General features: G+C 31.0%; 1 protein-coding gene across 1 annotated transcript; it reads left to right on the top strand.

The window, feature by feature from the left end:
* The first annotated feature begins 11,154 nt into the window (after nucleotides 1-11,154).
* Nucleotides 11,155-15,409, top strand: LOC107875117 (transcription factor MYB48-like). Its single transcript, XM_016721739.2, has 3 exons — nucleotides 11,155-11,456; nucleotides 11,585-11,714; nucleotides 14,865-15,409. The coding sequence occupies exons 1-3, from the start codon at nucleotides 11,342-11,344 to the stop codon at nucleotides 15,238-15,240; spliced, it is 621 nt and encodes a 206-aa protein (XP_016577225.2). The 5' UTR covers nucleotides 11,155-11,341; the 3' UTR covers nucleotides 15,241-15,409.
* The last annotated feature ends 5,096 nt before the right edge of the window (nucleotides 15,410-20,505 follow it).

Here is a 20,505-nt window from a genome sequence, read left to right as displayed (position 1 = left end):
TTGGCATGTTTCACAATTTGTAGCATATCAGATGAAAACACGATCCACAGTTCACAGTCTTTGGCCCTGTTTTTATCCTTTGGGGTATAGGAACTTGTACTTTGGCTAGACACCTCCACACTTTGAAATATTCCAAGTTGGATTTCCTTCTATTCCATTTCTTTTGGGATACTCTATTGATTATTCAATTTATTGTAAGGATAGATTTCCCCCATATTTTCGATAAATCTGAACTTATTAGTAATATTTTCATTATTTTCTTCAATGTTCAATTTATACTTTCCATAATTTCATTCGATTGAGGTTAATTTGAGGTAGTAGTTTGATGGATAATTCTATTTTCCAAACATATTTCTGCAAAAGGAGTTTCATACTCTCCACCCTTATCACTTCTCATCATTTTAATCTTTTTATCCACATGATTTTCAACATCAGTTTTATATTACCTAAATGCTTTTATTGCTTCATTCTTATTATTCAGGAAATCAACACAACATATCTAGTATAATCGTCAATAAAAGTTATGAAATACTTTTTCCTACGACAAAATGGTATTGACTTCATATCAGAAATGTTTGTGTGAATTAAGTCTAAGGAATTGAAATTTATTTTAACAAACTTATACGGATACTTACCACACTTACATTCAGCACACGTTCAACACTTTGATTTACTACGCTCAAAGTTAGATAAAACATCAAAACTAATTAGTTTTTGTAAGGTTTTATAATTGACATGTCTTAAACGTTCATGCCATAAATCATTCTATTTTTTTCCTCTTTCAATTTTTCTCCTACTTCTCAAGCACAATTATACATAGACAATAACCAAAAATTGCATGACACAAGAAAAGCTTAGAGAAAAGGTTGCAGAATTAAAAAAGGTCAATTTAGGGTCAAATTCCCTCATGACAGACTTACAAATATTTCCTCCGGCCTTCTAGAGGAAAGAATTTTTACCTTAGCTTTAGATCCTTCTAAAGGTGCTAGATTTATTTATTATCAAAAACAAAAATATTTCAAAAATAGAAACCTTTCAATCTCTTATGTTCTTAGAACGTGATTTCTTTGCCTCTTATCTAATAGATGTCTTTGTGACTTTGACCTACAAATGATTAGAGAAAAAAAAGAAAAATAGACATAAGAATGATTATGGCTTCTCACTCTCCTAGAGAGTGTGTATTACACAGGCCAAGACATATCAGATGATTGTATTTAATTGACACACTCTATGAAATATTTAGGGATTCAATCGGAACATGGACTAATTAAGATACTAATACGGGAAAAACCAACAAGTTTAGGAAGTTGTGTATGTATTCTGCCTTTTATTAAATTAATTTTCAACTTCAATCTTATATTGCCTAAATTCCTTTATTGCTTTATCCTTTCTATTGAACAAATAAATATAATGATATCTAGTGCAATCGTAAATAAAAGTTGTGAAATTTTTTTCACCACGAGAAGGCATTGACTTTATATCACAAATATATGTGTGAATTAGCTCTAAAGGATTGAAAATTCTTTCAACAAACTTGCACACATTTGACACTTTGATTTACTACACTCAGAGTTAGGCAAAACTTGAAACTAATCAGTTTTCACAAGGTTTTATAATTGACATGTCCTAAATATTTGTGTCTTAAATTATTTGTCTCAAGTAAGTAAGAAGAGTCAGAAATTTTATTCATATATATTATCATTACATCGATCTTAAAAAGGCCCTCGTAACCTTTACTTACATACACTTCACTTTTACTTATTCCAACTTTATCAGAAACAAATTTATATTTGACTCCATTGTTAATCAGAAATGAAGTAGAAACTGAGTTCTTTCGCAACTCCATAATATGAAGGACATTGTTTAGTGTCACCACCTTGTCCGATTTCATCTTCAAATGATTCGTGTATGTTCCTTCAAACTTTTTCATAGTGGAGTTCGTCATGAATATCTTCTCATCAACTTCAGCTAGGGCATATCATGCAAATAGTTTATTATTGGAACACATATGGTGAGTGGTACCCAAATGAGTCCACTACTCTCTAAGATTTTCAACTAGATTGCACTATGAAAGCACAACACAAATGTTATCTATTTTTTCTTTGGATTAAATCATGCTTGCTTAGAGATTTTTTCTTGCCCTTCGGAGCCCGATAATAAGCAGACTTATCGCTAACTTTGCCACAACTGAAGCAGTTTTCTTTTAATTTCTTCATAGAAAGATTGCCTTTGTTGTCGATGCTTTCTTTCTCTTATTTGATTTGGTGGAATAATCTTCCACAATATTTGCTCCATTTATTACAAAATTTCCACGAAACCTCTTCTCTGTGACCTTATTATCTTCTTTAATCCTCAACCTCACAATGAGATTTTCAACAGACATCTCCTTGCGCTTATGCTTTAAATAGTTTTTGAGGTCCTTCCACAAAGATGATGATTTCTCGATTATTACAGCCACTTGAAAAGCATCATTCACAATCAAACCAACAACTAAGGTTAAATGACTATTTAGAACATTCTTAAAATATTTAACAAAGGTATTAACTTAAATTCTACCTTTAGCAATGAAGTCGTGGATTATGACTTGTAATTCTTAAACTTGGGTAAATACAACTCTACTGTATACTATCTTGAAGTCTAGAATTTTTATAACAATGAACTTCTTTATTTTGACATCTGCTATTTTATAATTTTTTCTAAAGCATCCTAGAGTTTCTTCCAAGTCTTCATATTGCTGTATACATTGTACAGATCATCTTGTAGGCCATCCAGAATATAATTCTAGCGTAATACATTCAAACGATTTCAAGTTTCAGTTACTAAGAATTTTTTTTCTCAAAGTTTCTTCCAGCAATTCAAGAACGCTTTCTGTGATGAACCTTTGTAGATTTAAGGTTGTCAAGTAAAATAACATCTTCTGCTATCATATTTTGAAATCAACACCAAATAATTTTCTTGATTTTTACATAGGTGTCATGATAGAAGTAGCATTCAAAAGACTCAAAGTAGCAACATTTATTGTTGCAACATTCGTCATTCCATCATTAACTTTATTTTCAATAATTTTGTTGTCACAATAAGGCAACTAATTTAGTATCACAAATACTAACAATAAGTCTTAAACTTTAAACAACATATTTCTAGTTTAACGGTAAAATTTTTATGTTCTTCTAATTGCCAACCAAATGAACTTTCACTCGTGATGAAGTTTTTATATCTTCAAATCACTATTAAGTTCAAACAGAGTAGAAAATCAAAAGGTTTTAATCTATAGAAACCAAAATACAGATCAAATTAAATTCCTTAAGATTATTTTTTTTGGGTATAATCTGTATTTACAACATGAACTTCAACACTAAGTTCAAGAACAACAAAAAAGGTCAAACTATTTTCTGAAAAAAGAAAAATCAAAGTTTAGACAAAGATGAAGAATGATGATATCAAGTCCACTGAGTCCATTGTGTGTCATTAAGAAATTTATTCCCCTCAAGTACCTGAGGTTAATGAAATACATCCTCCTAGAATATAGTGATTTACTTTTGCAAATAGTGATACTTTAAATTTGCAAACTACGAACTCACACAATGATTAGTAAAATACACTTGAGTTTTTCAAGAATAAGAGAGTATTTTTTACTTCAAAATCCCCATACATTTACATGAGGAAAAATCAAGTATTTATAGCCAAAAGGTGGTATTTAGAAAGGAAGCAATGGTTCATGAAAAATCGCATTGTTTTGGACTATCGGGTTATCTTTTATCAAAAACAAATATTTCTGTCCCACCTATGGACACCATCTACGTTCGGAAATGGTGACCTGCATCCACAAATCGCACTTTTATTTTTTAAAAGTTTATATAAGGGGCGCGTCCCTTCGAGGTGTGTCGTGACATGCGTCTGTGCATGCTCGGGTGCGTCCGCAAATGGATAAAATTTCTTATCATATTTTTTGAATTAAAATATCACTAATTCTAAAGTTTTAAATGAATTTTGTTCACAAAGATAATCTCTCGAAGATGATTTATTTTTGACAAATATGAATTCAAATTCGAACCAAATCTGAAGCTGAAGCGAGCGACAGCAGCGGCGGCGACGTAAGGCCTGAATTCTTATTACCTCACTATCCACACGAAGGCATGCTTCTATATTTAAATATAAAAATTTGTGGGAGAAAACTTTTTTTCTTAAAGTGAAAGTGAAAGTTCAATTCAGTTTTCCTTTCATTTTTCATTCACTTTCATCACTTAGAACACAATATTAAGATTAGAGGTGGTAAAATTAGCCCTGACTCAAATGACCGCTCAACCCATCCAAGGTTTGATGGGTTTCAGCTAGAATGGTTTTGATAATGGGCTAATTTGGCTAACCCAAGTTAACCCATTACAAACCACTATCACAAATAAATCTATGATGATGCCTAAAGTTGGCCCATCAAATTGCTTAAAGTTTTTATCAAACCTTATTTTATTAATCTAGACTTAATTATGCAGTGAAAATTTAAGCAAATCAAGAGGAGAATATATAATACTTACGCCTGAATAATTCATTTCATATTTTTTCAATTAAAAGTAGAGTAGTAATTTTATTATAAAAGAAAAAATTTGTAAGACATATTTATGCTAACTGAAGAACAACTATTATTTCTTCTAGCTAAAATAACATAGACACACTGTAGGTGAACTTTAAAGACATTATTATATATAGTATGATCCTTTATTTTGTTGGAAAGTTAAAATTATTTTAGATAAATTAAAAAAAAATCTCTGCGCTCGTACTTTATAGGAAGGGAGATATATAAGTATATAGTAAAACATAACAATTTCAAGTTTCTATAATACAGAACTTATAGCTTGAATTTCTGCTTGCTTTTGTATTTCTTTAAAAATATTTGATTGCTAATGTTTGTTAGTATTTGTTAAAATTAAAGAAGAAAAGGTGGGTCAAGTTTGGTGGGTTGGACTACAAACCATTGCTTAGTCCGTCGTGGTCCAATTCATATTAGTCCAAGTTATTTTGAACAAGATTTGACACTAACCCATCTATTAATTTAGTCCATTTTAACCCACCCAAGTTCAGCTCAAACAACCCATTTGCCACCCTGATTTAGAATAAAGCTCGTTCTGGTTTACAATTGAAAGGAGAAGGGAAATCAATAAGGGGAAAGGACACAAATGTTAGCTCGCCCAAAATATTTACACTGATATAATCATTGATTTGACAATTCCAATAGATAGCCATATAGGTTTTTCTGTTGCTACTACCCCTTTTTTTGTCTTTTCTTTATTTATTGTTTAATTTTTAATGTCAATTATTTTACATGTTACGTTATCTTTCTTCCTATTTTTTTTTGTTTGATTTTCACTATTTTTTTCTTTTAATGCTGTTAATATTTTTATTTTGAAAAAAGTCCACTCTGTCCATCCATTTATTTTTTCAGATGCTATCACGAAAATAAAAGCATGAAATACAAATCCACCCATAATTATTCTATCTCTTTTCATATGAGTTAACACTATAGTGACACTTTGACTTATTTTTTTTCCTGCTATCTCTTACTTTCTAATCAAAAAAAATAAGGAATGGTTTGGGCAGTAAAGGTACAGGGTTTAATAAATTTTGTATATGCTTGCACAAATTTTTATAAAAATTTAGGTAAAGTTAACAAATTCACGAATAACGAATTACTATATATGCTTGCACAAATTTTCTCTGTAAAAGGTGTATTTATATGATATATATACTGTATCAACGTGATATAAAAGTGTATCAATCTAGTATAAAAGTGTATCAATGCGGTATCAAAGTATATTAATGTAGTATAAAAGTGTATCAATGTAGTATAAAAGTGTATTAATGTGGTATAAAAGAGTACCAATTGGGTATAAGGACTGCATGTGTTTGCATAGAATTTCCTTTCTCATTTTTAAAAAGTAAATCAATATAATATAAAAGTGTATCAATTTGGTATAAAAGTGTATCAATTGAGTATAGAAACTTCATGTGCCCAATTGGGCCAAATGGCTAAAAAAAATAATTAAATTTAGCCGACAGGTTACATTTGTTCACCTTTTCAAATTGTGTCCATTTTTTTATAAAAATGGCCACCCCATATCCTTTTCCCAATCAATAACTTGGGTGGACTGTTTCTATTTCCCAATTAATAGAAAAATTCTCAATATAACGGGGTGACATCAGCCCACCTAAACATTTCTACTCTAAATTTATTTAACTAAACTTTTTTATTAATCTATTTAAGAATATTAACGAAATTCCCATATCCCTACCCTTAGGACACAACTATTTTAGTAAAGATGGAACAGATCTTCACAGTAATAATAGTTCCTTTACGTTGATCAAATCGCTCTAGATTATAGGCCAATCAATCTAAATTTTTTTCATGCGGTATTAAAGGGTCTCTGTTGGCACTCCATGAGAACATACATCCCAGATTGGGTTCTGAAACTTATAGTTTAAAACTAGGTGGTGAATAACTATAAATTATCTCATTAAAGATAAAATAAGAATTTTAAAGCAAAAGTGCTATAAATATATAAAAAGAAATTACCTTTTTTGGAACTAACTTAAAAATGATTGTGTCATATAGAAATTACCTCCTCCAGTTTTGTCATGATCTCTCATTCAAAGAAAGACCTTTTACAAGAACATGTCCCTGTTCACTCATATGATATTCCTAGAATAGGCGTTCGCTCAGTGTCTATGATTTGATATTTCCTTATTATGACTAAATTAGCAATAACTATGAAATCACCAACTCTTTTCAAGTATAGGAAAATAAAGTTGAATTAAGAAGATTTTAATACCAAGTGTAGTACATAGGTTTACAATAAATGAGCACTACCTAATGGACAAATAAAGGAAGAATCTACACGTCTTCTAAAGGTTGTAAACACGACTAACAGTGATCAATTTGTGATGTCTTCCTACAATATTTTACGTACCTTTAGTAGGGGATTTGGATATTAAAAACCAATCAACTTCGAAAAACTTGTGCATTCCACATGTCTATTGACTTGTTTAAGTGGGTGTTTGGATGAGTTTATTTTATGCTAGAAATAGCTTTTAAGCTATTTCTAACTTTTTAAAGTGTTTGATAATTTAAAATTTGCTTAAAAAAAGCTAAAATTTACTTTTTATAAGCTACTTTTTAAAAGCATCTCATTGGGTACTTATTTCTTTTGGGCTTATAAGTCATTGTGTTTTAACCCACTAAAAGACATTTTTATTTCTTAAAAGTTTTTATTTTTTTATTTTTTTTTAAAAAGAGGAACTCATGTGAGTACTTGTTATCAGTTTTTCTTAGCATAAGAAAACATCATGACAAAATAGCATTTCTTCCGTTTGGCTTTAATTTATCACTTTTTGATATGATACACTCATTAAAAAATAATTATTATATAATTATTTTATCTTACTATCTCTATTAATTGATGTTTAGGACACGTTTGCTCATAAATTTTTTTAAGTAATCTTTTGGAAAAAACTTGACAAATAATGTTTGGCCATATAATTTGTATTATTTGATAATTATTTTTGGCAAATAATTCAAATTCTCAAATACCAGAAAAATAGTATTTGAATCAAATTTTATTTTTTGGAAACGTTTACAAGTGAAATATGTTTCCTAAATATTATGACTAAACACATGGTGAAATTACGGGTAAAATAATTTTTTTAAATTTTTTTTCTTAATATATCAAAAATAATAAATAAAAATAAAAATTTGATTAGAAAAATAATGAGAAGTAAAAGCAAACTAAAGAGAATGCTTTTGCTTAGAACCCATAGGTAATAATGAACACACAAATAATTAGAACCTTTGTTTCTTTAACCCATTTAGGTGGTAATTTTTCAAGTTAGTTTCTATGCTTTTTTTATGAAAATGCATTACATAAAAGGGGTAAGACCACAAATCATTTCTCTCAAATTCCATTTGTTTTTGAATATGTTTTTATTGTTGTATTCCCATGGAACTTTTGTCAAGAGAAATCTGAGAGAGTTCGTCTGTGCTTATTTCACTTAGTGGGTGTTTGAACGGGCTTATTTTGAGTTAAAAATTGTTTATAATATTTATAATGCTTGATTCTTGTATTTATTGAATATTTTTACTTTTTGTATTTATGGCGAACTTAACTCTTGCTATATTAGTATTTCTTTTGTATGAAACTTTTAATTTATGAAATATGAATTTTTTTATATTATTCTCCTTTAATATATTCTTTTAAATTTGGACAATTATTATTGTGCAGCATATTAATTTCTCTAATAAAAAAATAACTCACCAACCAAAATATATGGAGAATACTCATTGAAGATATACAACTTCATGAATGATTAGTGAATGATCCTTTTATATTTCACGCCTCAACATTCGTATTCACCAATGTTTTAATAGTGATAGTCATTAGTCAATCAACGAGTAATATATTTTCTAATTAAGAGACTTTTTTATCAAACAAATAGTATCATTTGTGATCAACAATTTATCTATTAATGTAATTATAATGATTAGTAACATATATATTTTGCTTGATGATTTAAACTTTTTTAACAAAAAAAAAAAGGTTTTTTAGCGCATAAATTAATAGTCATTCAAGAAAATATTTTATATATATATATATATATATATATATATATTTTAATTTGAATCATTTTAGAAATAAAAATTAATAATAATCAACTCTACATATTGTTAACAACTTTATGGATATTTTAGACATTTTGACAAAAAAAAGTGTTTAAAAATACTTATTTATCAAACACATCAATAACTTTTTTTCAGTTTTAACACTTTTATACAAACACGTAAATGCTTATTTTTTAAATAAGTTCACGATTTTAAAAAGTATTTTTAAAGAATTTTTTAAGTCACTTTTTTTCGGCCTATCCAAGCGGACCCTAAATCTTCCTAGAGATGAGGACAAATTCCAACAAGGAATGCCACACTGAAATGGTGAGCAGGTTATGAAAGTTGCATCAACATATCAACCTCTTATCGACATTATGATCATCACTTACGCCCTTTCTGTTAGTGGCTTACACCATATATGCAACATTGGTTTCGTCCCCCACAATTGGCCAATGGGCCCGCGCATATAACTTACAAAGTGAAATAATGATAATAGACCAACATTTTTAATAGAAATAGGTCAAAATAATCTTAATGGTATTTTTTCCCTTCAAAATAAATGAATTTTGAGCTATTTTTTAATGTTCAAAATAAATGAATTGTTCATTTTTTAATAAATATGTTGGAAATTTTTTCAATTTTGCCGTTCATTTACACTTTCTAGATTATGAGTTCCAAAAAATTTAATTGACTTTATTTTATGTGACTGAACTTTTAAAAGTAGTTTGATAATATCTAAAATGGTAAACATGAAAAGTAAAGTAAAATTTATGACCAGTTGCTTTTCCTTAATAGGTGTATATTAACACAAAAATTCATTTATTTTGAATTAGAAGTATACATATTTAATATCAAATACAATAATTTGAAGCATCCACTAAAAAAAATTTATAAAATTGACTATATTTATGAACAATTAGTAAAGGTTAAAATATGTCTTCATGTGGCTTCCATCGATAGTGCAATAGCATATTTGGGCCTCCCTATGGTGAAGGGCTATTTTGCTTTGATAGGCTATTTGAACCTTGTTGATTGTTTAGGGGTATATTTGAAGCAAATACCATGTTAGGGCATTTATGAGTCGATAAACGTTATTATGGGACATATCACTAATGTTAAGGTATTTTTGATCGTTTTCGTTTTTCAATACTAGTAATTATTTGAGAGAAACTTGCGGTGGATGGTTACGCTTTATTCATTTTTAAACTTAGGTCTCAAATTCAACACCTAAGAATGAAAAACGTGTTTTCCGTTGGAAAGGGTTTATCCTTTAGGGGTCGTTTGGTAGAGTGTATTGGAATAATGCTGAATATGATGTTTTAGTAATGCTTGCATTAATAATGCTGGTATTAGTTATGCTTGGATTAGTTATGTTGGCATTATTTTGTATACATTGTTTGGTGTGATGTATCGAAAATAAAATGTTTTGTCTAATTTTTTATGAAAAATGTAAGTTTACAAAAATACCCTCTATGCAAATAATTTTATGAGATTCTTGAATTCTGGTGCTGCTATAATTTTTCTGGATGATTTTATTTTATTATGAAGTAGACATTCCAGATTGCGGGAAAAAAAACTTCAATAGCTGAGGAAAATATCACTGCGGCAGTGACTAGCCATAAGAATGCTCTGCTTTTTTTTTTTCTTGTGCTTATCTTGCTATCCTTGTCTACCACTCATGTATCTCCTTATTCCTCATGTTAATTTGCACATAGCTCATTATTATTTTTATACGCTCTTGTGAGAAGCCACATCACAAAAAAAGGTACTCTAGCGTTTCTCTATGTCTTCCATAAAATAGGCGAATATTTTCTTTACAGATTTTCAAATGTTCGAGTCATGCTCTTCTCATCAATCTTTTTTGAAAGGTGAAGATAAAGAATGATCAAACATATGGTGCTCTTGTACATTTTTATGTATGGCAATGTCAAAATGAAAGAAGATGGAGGAGGGGGGTGTTTCTCCATCTTGTATGGCATCCGATGATATAATGTCACTGTAAACAAACTGGTGAGTATGAACAAATCCCTGAAATGCTAAGCGATAAAAGAAAATTGGGGTTCATCCTAAAAATTTTAAGTTACATAATCAGTATCAATGGAGCAAGGTTCAGATATTGCTGGAATGAGGAGGGATTTGAGGGGTAATAATGTCTTTAACCAAGATAATGCATGCGTTAAATTCTTTGCATTACTAATACATAGAAAAAGAATGGTATTAATAATACACACCTAAATACACAATAGAGTGTATAACTAATGCAAGTATTAGTTATGAATAGGATGAAAAATATACCAAATAAGGTATTGATAGTACACATTAAACTAATGCATGCGTTAACTTTTTCAGTACACTCTACCAAACGACCCCTTAATGAACGTACCGTATATGATTCTAGATCAGTGCTGAATTTGATATGCAATTAATGGTTGAACCCAAAAAAATAAGAAAAGAGAGTAGCAGCACAAGCATTTACGTGACAACTTAAAATACACTAATTAACATAAAATATTCTTATACTAATAGTATCAACTTATATAAAAGTGACCCAAAATGTAATGAAGTACATATATAATTTAAAAAAGATCGATCATTTCCCTTTATACCTTAGAAGCGATATTTCCAAGTATAAATATCACCACGACGAATTATTAGGTGATTCAATAGAAAGGCAAAAGAAGAAAGAGCAAAGAGATGGCACAAGAAGAAATGAGAAAAGGGCCATGGGCGGAACAAGAAGATCTTCAGCTAGCATTTTATGTGAACTTATTTGGCGATCGACGATGGGATTTCTTGGCCAAAGTTACAGGTTGTTAAGGTTGGAGGGAGACATATAGATTACGCAAGCTTGTCTTGGACATGAAATCCTATAGTTCAGGGATAAAATTCTAACTCCTTTCTTCTGTATACAACTTTGTTTTTTTGTTATATAAATAGGTTTGAGAAGAACAGGAAAGAGCTGCAGGTTACGTTGGGTGAATTACTTGCATCCTGATCTTAAACTAGGAAAGATAACCCCTCAAGAAGGACGCCTTATTCTTGAACTCCATTCCAAATGGGGTAATAGGTTTGACTACTTCAAACTTCTTTTCCTAATACGTAGGATATAAAGGAGGGCAAGAACTTGAATACTGTGGTAGTGAGTGTCACACCCCTCCTTTTCACCGCGTCCGACCCCCGCTAGGGAGTTGGTTTTGGAGAAAAATGGGTCTTTCCAATTAAAGTGACGTTTTGAAAAGGGATTATTTTATTTACAGAGTCGCCACTTGGAATTGAGTTTGAGTGTTCCAAGTCACCTTATTGAATCCCTATTCAAAAAGAAAATGACTCTTTAATTTTTATTTTTCGATCTGCGAACTAGAAATCCGGATAAGGAATTCTGTTGACCGAGGGGAAGGTGTTAGGCACCCCTCGAGTCCCGTGGTTCTAGCACGGTCGCTTTAATGACTTACGTCCGGCTTAAATTAAAACCCTTTTTTTTTTTTTTAGGATTTATAATATTTGTCAACCTAAAAGTTGTTTGCCTCCCGCTTTTAATTTATTTTGAAATTATTTACTGACGTGTGGCTTACCGATAGTAGTACTTTTCGGCCTCACCACAAATTTAGGCACGTTTCTCGCGCCTTTACGGCATTTATAAGTCGTCCCTATTTTCCCAATCCAAATATGCACCTAATGGGTTTTAAACCTCCCTAACCCAATTCAATTGGCTTCAAAAGGTAAATTAATTTAATTATAACGAATGGTCGGTAGCAGGGCTTTCCGACTTATCGATAATTTTTGCTTATGTATCAAACTTTAAATTAGGGGGCTAAGAACCTAACTCGTTGTTTTATGAATTCACTCTCTTACAAATGATTTTCCCTCTTTTTCTTTTCTTTTATGCGATAGGATTTAGAATAGATCTGCACCTCATCTCGCTCATTTTTTACATTAATTAATTAATTTCTTATATCTCGTGATTACAGTAATACATTAAAAGAAAATCTACAGAAACCGAAGCGCATATACTAGCATTTAGTATTAACATGAAAGAATATTAATTTAACCAATAACAAAATCAGTTATGCTTGTTTCTTATAATCTAATTGCATTATAATACTGTTATATATGTTTTATCTTTTCTCATCTGTATTGCTTTTCCTTTCCATTTTATTTCACGACAAACCCTTAATACATATTCTCAATTTTCATCAACTAACTTATAACAACATTAAACTCAAGAAAAACGAAACAACCAAAAAAAAATGAATAAGAAGAAAATATACTAATTAACCCATTGCTTGAATCTATTACAGTAAATGAGGGGCCAGAACGAAAAAGAAACAAAAATGAATTGACTCTTCGTTAACTAACATATTCGATGAAATATAGAAAAATGTTAAACCTACCATGGATCTGATCCAAGTGTAAACTAAGAGAAGAAAAGAAAAATATTGAATCACTAGTCAAAACGTAAACGTCTTCATTTAACACGGTTATTATGTTACAAGAGAAGATTTGAGAGTTGCTTCTTTTATGTCGAAGACTTAATAAAGTAAATTTCAATTAATAATCTCATAAATTAATTAATTAATAATAAATAACTAAAGATAAAATTTTTAACCAATTTACACAAATCTTTTGTCATTAGCTTTTCTCACCATTTTGAGTGCAACAAGTTAAATATGAAAAGTATCTACCAACATGAATTTTAAATAAAAAAAAATACATATTAATTAACATATTCACACAAAGATGAACGAAATGGAGATATTATCACAATGAAATAGAAAGTTCGAGGGATGAACATCGAATAGAGCCAACCCAATATATTTTCAAAAGTGAATTAACAATAAGACATTCTTGATACAACAAAGTCAAGCCTCGACAATAGACATACTTGTGTAACAAATTGATTAAAAGCAGGAGTAGAATGCCATTACCGGAGACTAAAACAGGAACCGAAACTCGAACTCCAACTCACGAATCCATAAGAATACTCTTCTTTGGTTTTTTTTTTTTGTTCTAACCGTGTATGTGTGTGTGCCTATATATAATCTTGTAGTGGTTTTTTCTTTTTTTTTTCTTCCTCTCGCCGTGGTGTAGTGTGCATGTGCATATATATATTCTATTAGTAGTGCATGTGTGTATAGTGTAGTGTGTGTGTGCAGTATGTAGTGATGGTGTCCTGTGTGGGGGGGGATAGTGGGGGAGGTTGATTAGGAGTGGGGGATTGTGGGTGGTTTTGGGTAGATTTAGGATTTGACTTTATCTTCTTTTTTTTTTTTTTTTTTTTAAATAAATAAGTAATAAAAATAAATAAATAAAAAAACTTATTTTAATATGACTTTATTTTTTGTAGTTTTCCAAACTTTAAAAGCATTCTTGTAAAATAAGATACTAAATGACGTAAAACATTCAGTTTGGTCAAAAATTAGGTGTTTACAGTGAGCTAAGAGTGTGAATTTTGAAATGTATACTCAACTCTATTTACCCTTTCTTTACACATTTAAATAGGAAAAAAGGTCATATAAACCTCTGAACTATTGAAAATAATATGCAAATACCCTCCGCTATACTTTTAGATTATTTGTAACATTGTCGTCTAACTTTGAATACGTACATATCCCCGAACTATTTAAAATGGTACACATCCTCATCCTAAAGAAATTAACCCATTTCCCTTTAGCAATTGATCCCTTGACCTACCGACGAAATATTCTATGGCCAAAAATTGAAAGAGAGTTTCGCCCACGTGTTCTCATTCTAATGAAAAGTTCTTTGACCACATTGGTTTGGGTTCGCCAAGAAATAGGCGTGGACAAAACTCGCTTCAAACTCCAGCCACATAACATTTCGCCGACAGGCCAGGAGAGAAATTGCTAGGAAGAAATGGGCTAATTACTTAAGGATGAGGTCACGTGGCACGCGCCGTCTAATTGAAGGGTGTATACGTATCATTTTCAATAGTTCAGGGGTATATACGTATCCAAAGTTAAATGAAAAAGATACAACTAACCCAAAAGTATATCGGAGGGTATTTACGTACCATTTTCAAGTTTAGGGTTATATATGACCTATTTTCCATTTAAATATGATTCGAACTCGATGCACTACGAAATTAGTTTAGGTTGGAAGTTGAAATCCCAAGTGTTACATTTTTGTATTTTAGTAATTTTCTTGTTAGGATTTCTAACGGCGCTATATATATAAATTAAATTTTTCCGGTACTCAGATGGTCAAGAATTGCACGGGAAGTACCGGGGAGAACTGACAATGAAATCAAGAATTACTGGAGAACCCACACGAGGAAGAAGGCTCAAGATGAGAAAAAAAACATGGCTTCTATTATTTCTCCATCTTCTTCCTTCTCCAACACTTCATCTTTCTATTCCAACAGTCCCGATGTCGACTTCACGCCCAGTACAGAAGATAATGAAAGGAACATATACGATACAGGTAGATTTCAAAAGAATGTTGCAGAAAACATGAAGGTGTACTCCATGGATGAAATATGGAAAGACATTGAATTATCAGAGGAAAATGAAACAATGTGTAAGCCAATTATGCCATCACCTATATGGGATTATTTCCCAAACAATCTTGGATGACTGATGAAGAAGAAGCTAAGACATTTCCTAAGTTCTGTTGCTTGAACAACCAAGATAAATCATTTTTTGCTTAGCTTATTTTATTTGAAGGCCATTTTAAGTTATCTTAGCTATTTGTTGAAGTTGCTTTGAATCACTCTTCCTATAAATAGAAACATTTGCTTCTGAATTTGTTTAGACCAATCCAAACAGAGAAATGTAGAGAGTTACGAGTCATTCATAATGTTGGATTCAAAATCGGGAGGGCGTCATGCAGCTTATAGATTGTGAACCATGAGATGATAAATTAGATGACAATGAAAAACAAATACTAAGAACATATTATTAATATGATTTGATCAAATGACCTACTTGAAAAAATAATATTGAAAAAACTTAAAACCTATTGGGAGATAATATCCTCATAAACAAAACTCTTTAATGACTACATTATGGATGCTATTGTGTTATGAAATGAGAAGGGAGTCTTCTATTTATAGATGTCTAAAACCTTTCCTCCGAGAAAGAGGCTTGTCAAATATGAAAGAGTTTTATATTTTTCTTTTAGGAAAAGTAAAAGTAATTATGATATTATTTTTATTTTCATTTCAAGAAAAGTAAAACTTAAATTTGGTAAGAAAATCAAGCCAAAAATTCTAAAAAATCTCTCCTTTTGGCTTGATTTTCTGAAAAAATAATCTTGATCTTCATTCCTTCTTCACACGATCTTCATGTACCACTGCTACTTAGCATGATTAAAAGTTGATATGGGATAAAAATTGGAGCCCTATGCGTTAAAAATAAAAGCATGAGTTAAATTTATTGGAGCCCCGTGTTATAAGTGAACAGGGTTAAAAGTAGAGCCTTGTGCATTGAAAGTGAGCACAGGTTAAAAGTGGAGGTCACGTATTAAAAGTATCTGTGCGAGTTAAAAGGAGCCCAAGCAATAAAAGTAAATAAGGGTTGAAAGTTGAAGCCCATAAACATGCATTGAAAATTGATTTTAGTTTTAAAGTGAATTAGCAGTAGGATTGAATTGGTTACAACTTTGATCTCAACATGTCCTCAATCTGAACCATCGGATCATTGAGCCATAAGCTCTGATACCGCTAGTTGGGTTCGAAATCAAGAGGACGTCATGCAAAAGCTTATAATTTGCGAACCATGAGACGATAAATCAGATGACAATGAGAAGCAAATACTAAAAACATATTATTAATGTGGTTTGGTCAAATGACCTATATATTAAAAATAATATTGAAAATACTTAAAGCCTATTGGGAGATAATCTCTCCCTAAACAAAACTCTTTAATGCCTATATTATGGATGCTATTGTGTTATGATATGAGAAGGGGGTTCTTTTATTTATAGATGTCCAAATTAACCTTTCCTCCAAGAAAGAGGTTTGTCAAATATGGAAGAGTTTTATATTTTCCTTTTAGGAAAAGTAAAAGTAATTATGGTATTACTTTTATTTTCCTTTCAACAAAAGTAAAACTTAAATTTGGTAAGAAATTAGGGCAAAAATCCTAACATATAAATAGTGATAGAAAATAGTTTATAAAAGAAATTGTGTGACCACTATTGTAGTGAAACAACAACATACCTAATATAATTTAATAAGTGAGGTCTTGGGAGGGAAATGGGTATCCTGATCTTACCCCTAAAAGGTAGTGAGGTTGTTTCCGATAGACCTTCGACTCATGTAAAAGCATTACAAAGTAGTTAAAAAAAAAGCAACGAGAGTGAAGAAGCCAAGACAAAATGCTAAAGAAAACACAATAATACAAAAAATAAAATATTTACTGCCACAAAATAAAACGACAATCAAAGTGCTAGAAAATGTGAATAGTAATAGAAATAGAATAACAAAAAACTCCCAGAGTAATACTATAACTACTAATATGAAAGACAAGGCAAGAGAACTGACAAATCTAACCCTCTAGATCAGTGTCCTCCACATTATCCTATTTAAGGTTATGTCCTGTCTAATCACCTCTTTACAGTATTTCATTGGCCTATCTTTGCATTTGGTATAACTATTTATAGTCAACCTCTTATGCCTCCACACGTGCAAATTTGCATCTCTTCTTCACATGTTTGAATCATCTAAATCACACTTTTCGCATCTTATCCTCTATCTAGACCACTTTTACCTTGTCTCTGATACCTTCATTTCTAATCTTATCTCTCCTAGAATGTCGCCACATCCACCTGAATAGCTTCATTTTCAAAAATTTCAACTTTGTACCCGAGAGCTGTTGATTTCCTAATATTCTGCAGCATACAACATATTCAGGTAACCACATGTGTGAATTGTAATAAGGTATATAAAATGAAAAGTTTTTTTTTTTTCAGTTTGTAATAATCTTTTGAGACTACCAAGTGTGTCCAAAACTTTCAGTATAGTGGTATTGTAATAATATACTCTTGTTATTTATTGGTGAAACTTTTCCATGTGGGGTGTTATTTTTCAACTATGTGATCTTATAGGGTCATGAAAAATAACGGTCCTTTGTATTTCCAGTACTTTCATCTCATAAAAGAAATTATGAGTAATAGCGTCTATGAGTGAAAGTTATTCTTGATTCTCAAGACATGTCAGAAATTGTAGATAGAGGGTATTATATGAATCTCAATAATGAAGAAACTTTGTGTTAACATAAAAGAGATGTTTTGAAAATGACAAGTGTTAAGGAGATAGGTTAATACATGTGTTCTATGCATAGATACACAAATGTAATAGAGGAGCTAAGTATCCGTTAGTTACAAGAGTTAGTTAGGAAGTTAGCTAATTAGCTTTTAGAAGATCACTACTTTATATATACACAGGCTGCATTTATCTATCAAATACAATGAATAACAATCATTGACAATTTTCTTTCTATCTTGTTTGCTCTATTATTCTTTTTCTTCATCATTATCATTACCTTCATCCATTGCTCCTTCTTCATTACTAATTCATCATGGTATCAGAGTTTCACTAGATCAAATCAGTGCTCTTATGCGATCCTACATTCTTCTTGACTCAAGAACTTCACATTTTGAGTGAATTCATTGTACAATTTTTGGAATCTCAATCCATGGATTCGACTGCAACTCCTTCAGTTCCTACTTAGAGCAGTTCTCATCCTTCTGTAAATCTGAATATTAATCATCCTCTGCATCTATCATCTGCAGATGTTTCTTGTAACTCTCTTATTTCATTCCAGTTGAAAGGGAGTGAGCATTATGTTGTTTGGAGTAAAGCAATTAGGATTACGTTATTAGGTCATAACAAATTTGGCCTTTTTAATGGATCGTGTACAAAAGAAAGTTCTTCTGCTGAATTACAAAACCAGTGGGAAAGATTCAATGCAATAGATCTATCATGGTTAGTGAATTATGTTTCTTCTGATCTTCTTGGTAGAAGAGTACATGTATCTAATGCACATCTTTTTTTGGCATGATTTAAAAGAAGGATTTGTTAAGAATGATGGTTCAAGAACTTATAATCATCATCAAGATATTAATACAATTTCTCAAGAAATTCTGTCTGTTTCTATCTACTTTATTAATCTGAAAAACTTCTTGAATGAGTTTGATTCTACAGTGCAATCCCTCTGCTTGAAATTGTGACAAATCAAGAGAATTTGTGTTGCATCTTCAGAGGCAACAACTGTACCAATTTTTGATGGGATCAAATGATACATACTCTCAAGCAAGAAGTCAGATATTTCTAATGATACCCTTATCAAATATTATCATGGCATACTCATCATTATAAGTGATGAAAGTTAGAAGTCTATGGCTCACACTGTCAATGCCACAGGTCTTCTTGATGACACACATAATATAGGGGATGTTGTAGCTATGTACTCTATGTCTAGCCACTCAGGTGGTATATATAGAAAAGGGAAAAAGGTATAACTCCAACTATAATCCAAATATAGTATATGATCACTTCAAGCTAAAGGGGCATTATAAGAGTGATTATTTTTAGTTGGTTGGATATCCACCAGGGCATCCTAGGCCTGGTGATCATAACAGTAATATTGAGACTAACAACTATAGTCACAGGAAGGGGTGTGATAATAGATCCAAGCAAATAAGAACTGATCCTAATGCACACAATACCATAGCTAAGGATTAGCATTGTCAGCCACAATAAATGTAATCTCATGGTGCTACTCAAGTGTCATAGTTATCTTACAACATGTAAAGTGCAGAAGTTGTAGTCATGCCACCAAGTTATACACCTGAACAATATGCAGATTTGTTAAATTCTGGAAAACCAAGTTCTAGAGCATAACATAGCATCAACACCTACAGCTAATTCAACAAACTTATCAGGTACTTATAGTTCCCTACTGGTCACAAATGATCCATATGAATGTGTGGATTATTGACACAAGGGTTACTAATCACATGTCTACAGATATTAACCTTAAGAATCAAAACTCAATATCTGAGTAAGTGCATAATATGAAGGTTGTGTTACCAAAGGGTAATGTGTCAAAAGTTACACTAATAGGAACTAGTAACATATCCATAATAACACACTAAAAAATGTGTTTCACATTCCACGGTTTAAATATAATCTGCTATTAGTCTCAAAAGCTTCTAAACAACTATAATGTTAGCTACCTTTTCCCCTAACTTCTGTGTATTTTAGGATCTTTGGAATGGAAAGGTGAAGGATATTAGTAGAGAAAAGGATGTCATATACTCCTTACTAAATAAAGGACTACCAGGAACTAAAAGAACTAACTACTTTAATGTGATGACCTCAAATAGTACTAATATGGAACTATGACATAAAAGGCTTGGCCATGTTTCTTACAAATTACTGAGTAGATTTCTAGGATCAGAGAATAAGAATACTACATACAATATTTGTCCATTTTTAAAATAAGCTAGGCTACCTTTTCAATCTAGTGCAACAGCTAGTGAAAAAGGCCATTGATCTAGCCCATATGGACCTTTGTGGGCCTTATAGAGTACCTACTTGTGATGGTCATAAATGCTTCTTTACTATTATAGACGATTACTCAAGAATGCAATAGATATTTTTGATCAAGTGAAAGTCTGATATGTTTGTTGTGCTTAAGAATTTCCATTCTTATATTCAGAATTAATTTCAAACATGCATCAAAACTTGAGACCTAATAATGGAAAAAAATTTGCGAATAGTTTATGTGCTTAAATGTTTACTAATTTAGGTATAAACCATCTGAAACACCTCAGATTTTGGTCCTTAAATTTTTTTTTGACCTTTGAGCTCACCTCCCTATTGATACGAGTTG

The sequence above is a fragment of the Capsicum annuum genome, chromosome 6 (genome assembly GCF_002878395.1).
Source record: "Capsicum annuum cultivar UCD-10X-F1 chromosome 6, UCD10Xv1.1, whole genome shotgun sequence".
Taxonomy (NCBI): domain Eukaryota; kingdom Viridiplantae; phylum Streptophyta; class Magnoliopsida; order Solanales; family Solanaceae; genus Capsicum; species Capsicum annuum.
This window is presented reverse-complemented; position numbering and strand designations above follow the sequence as displayed.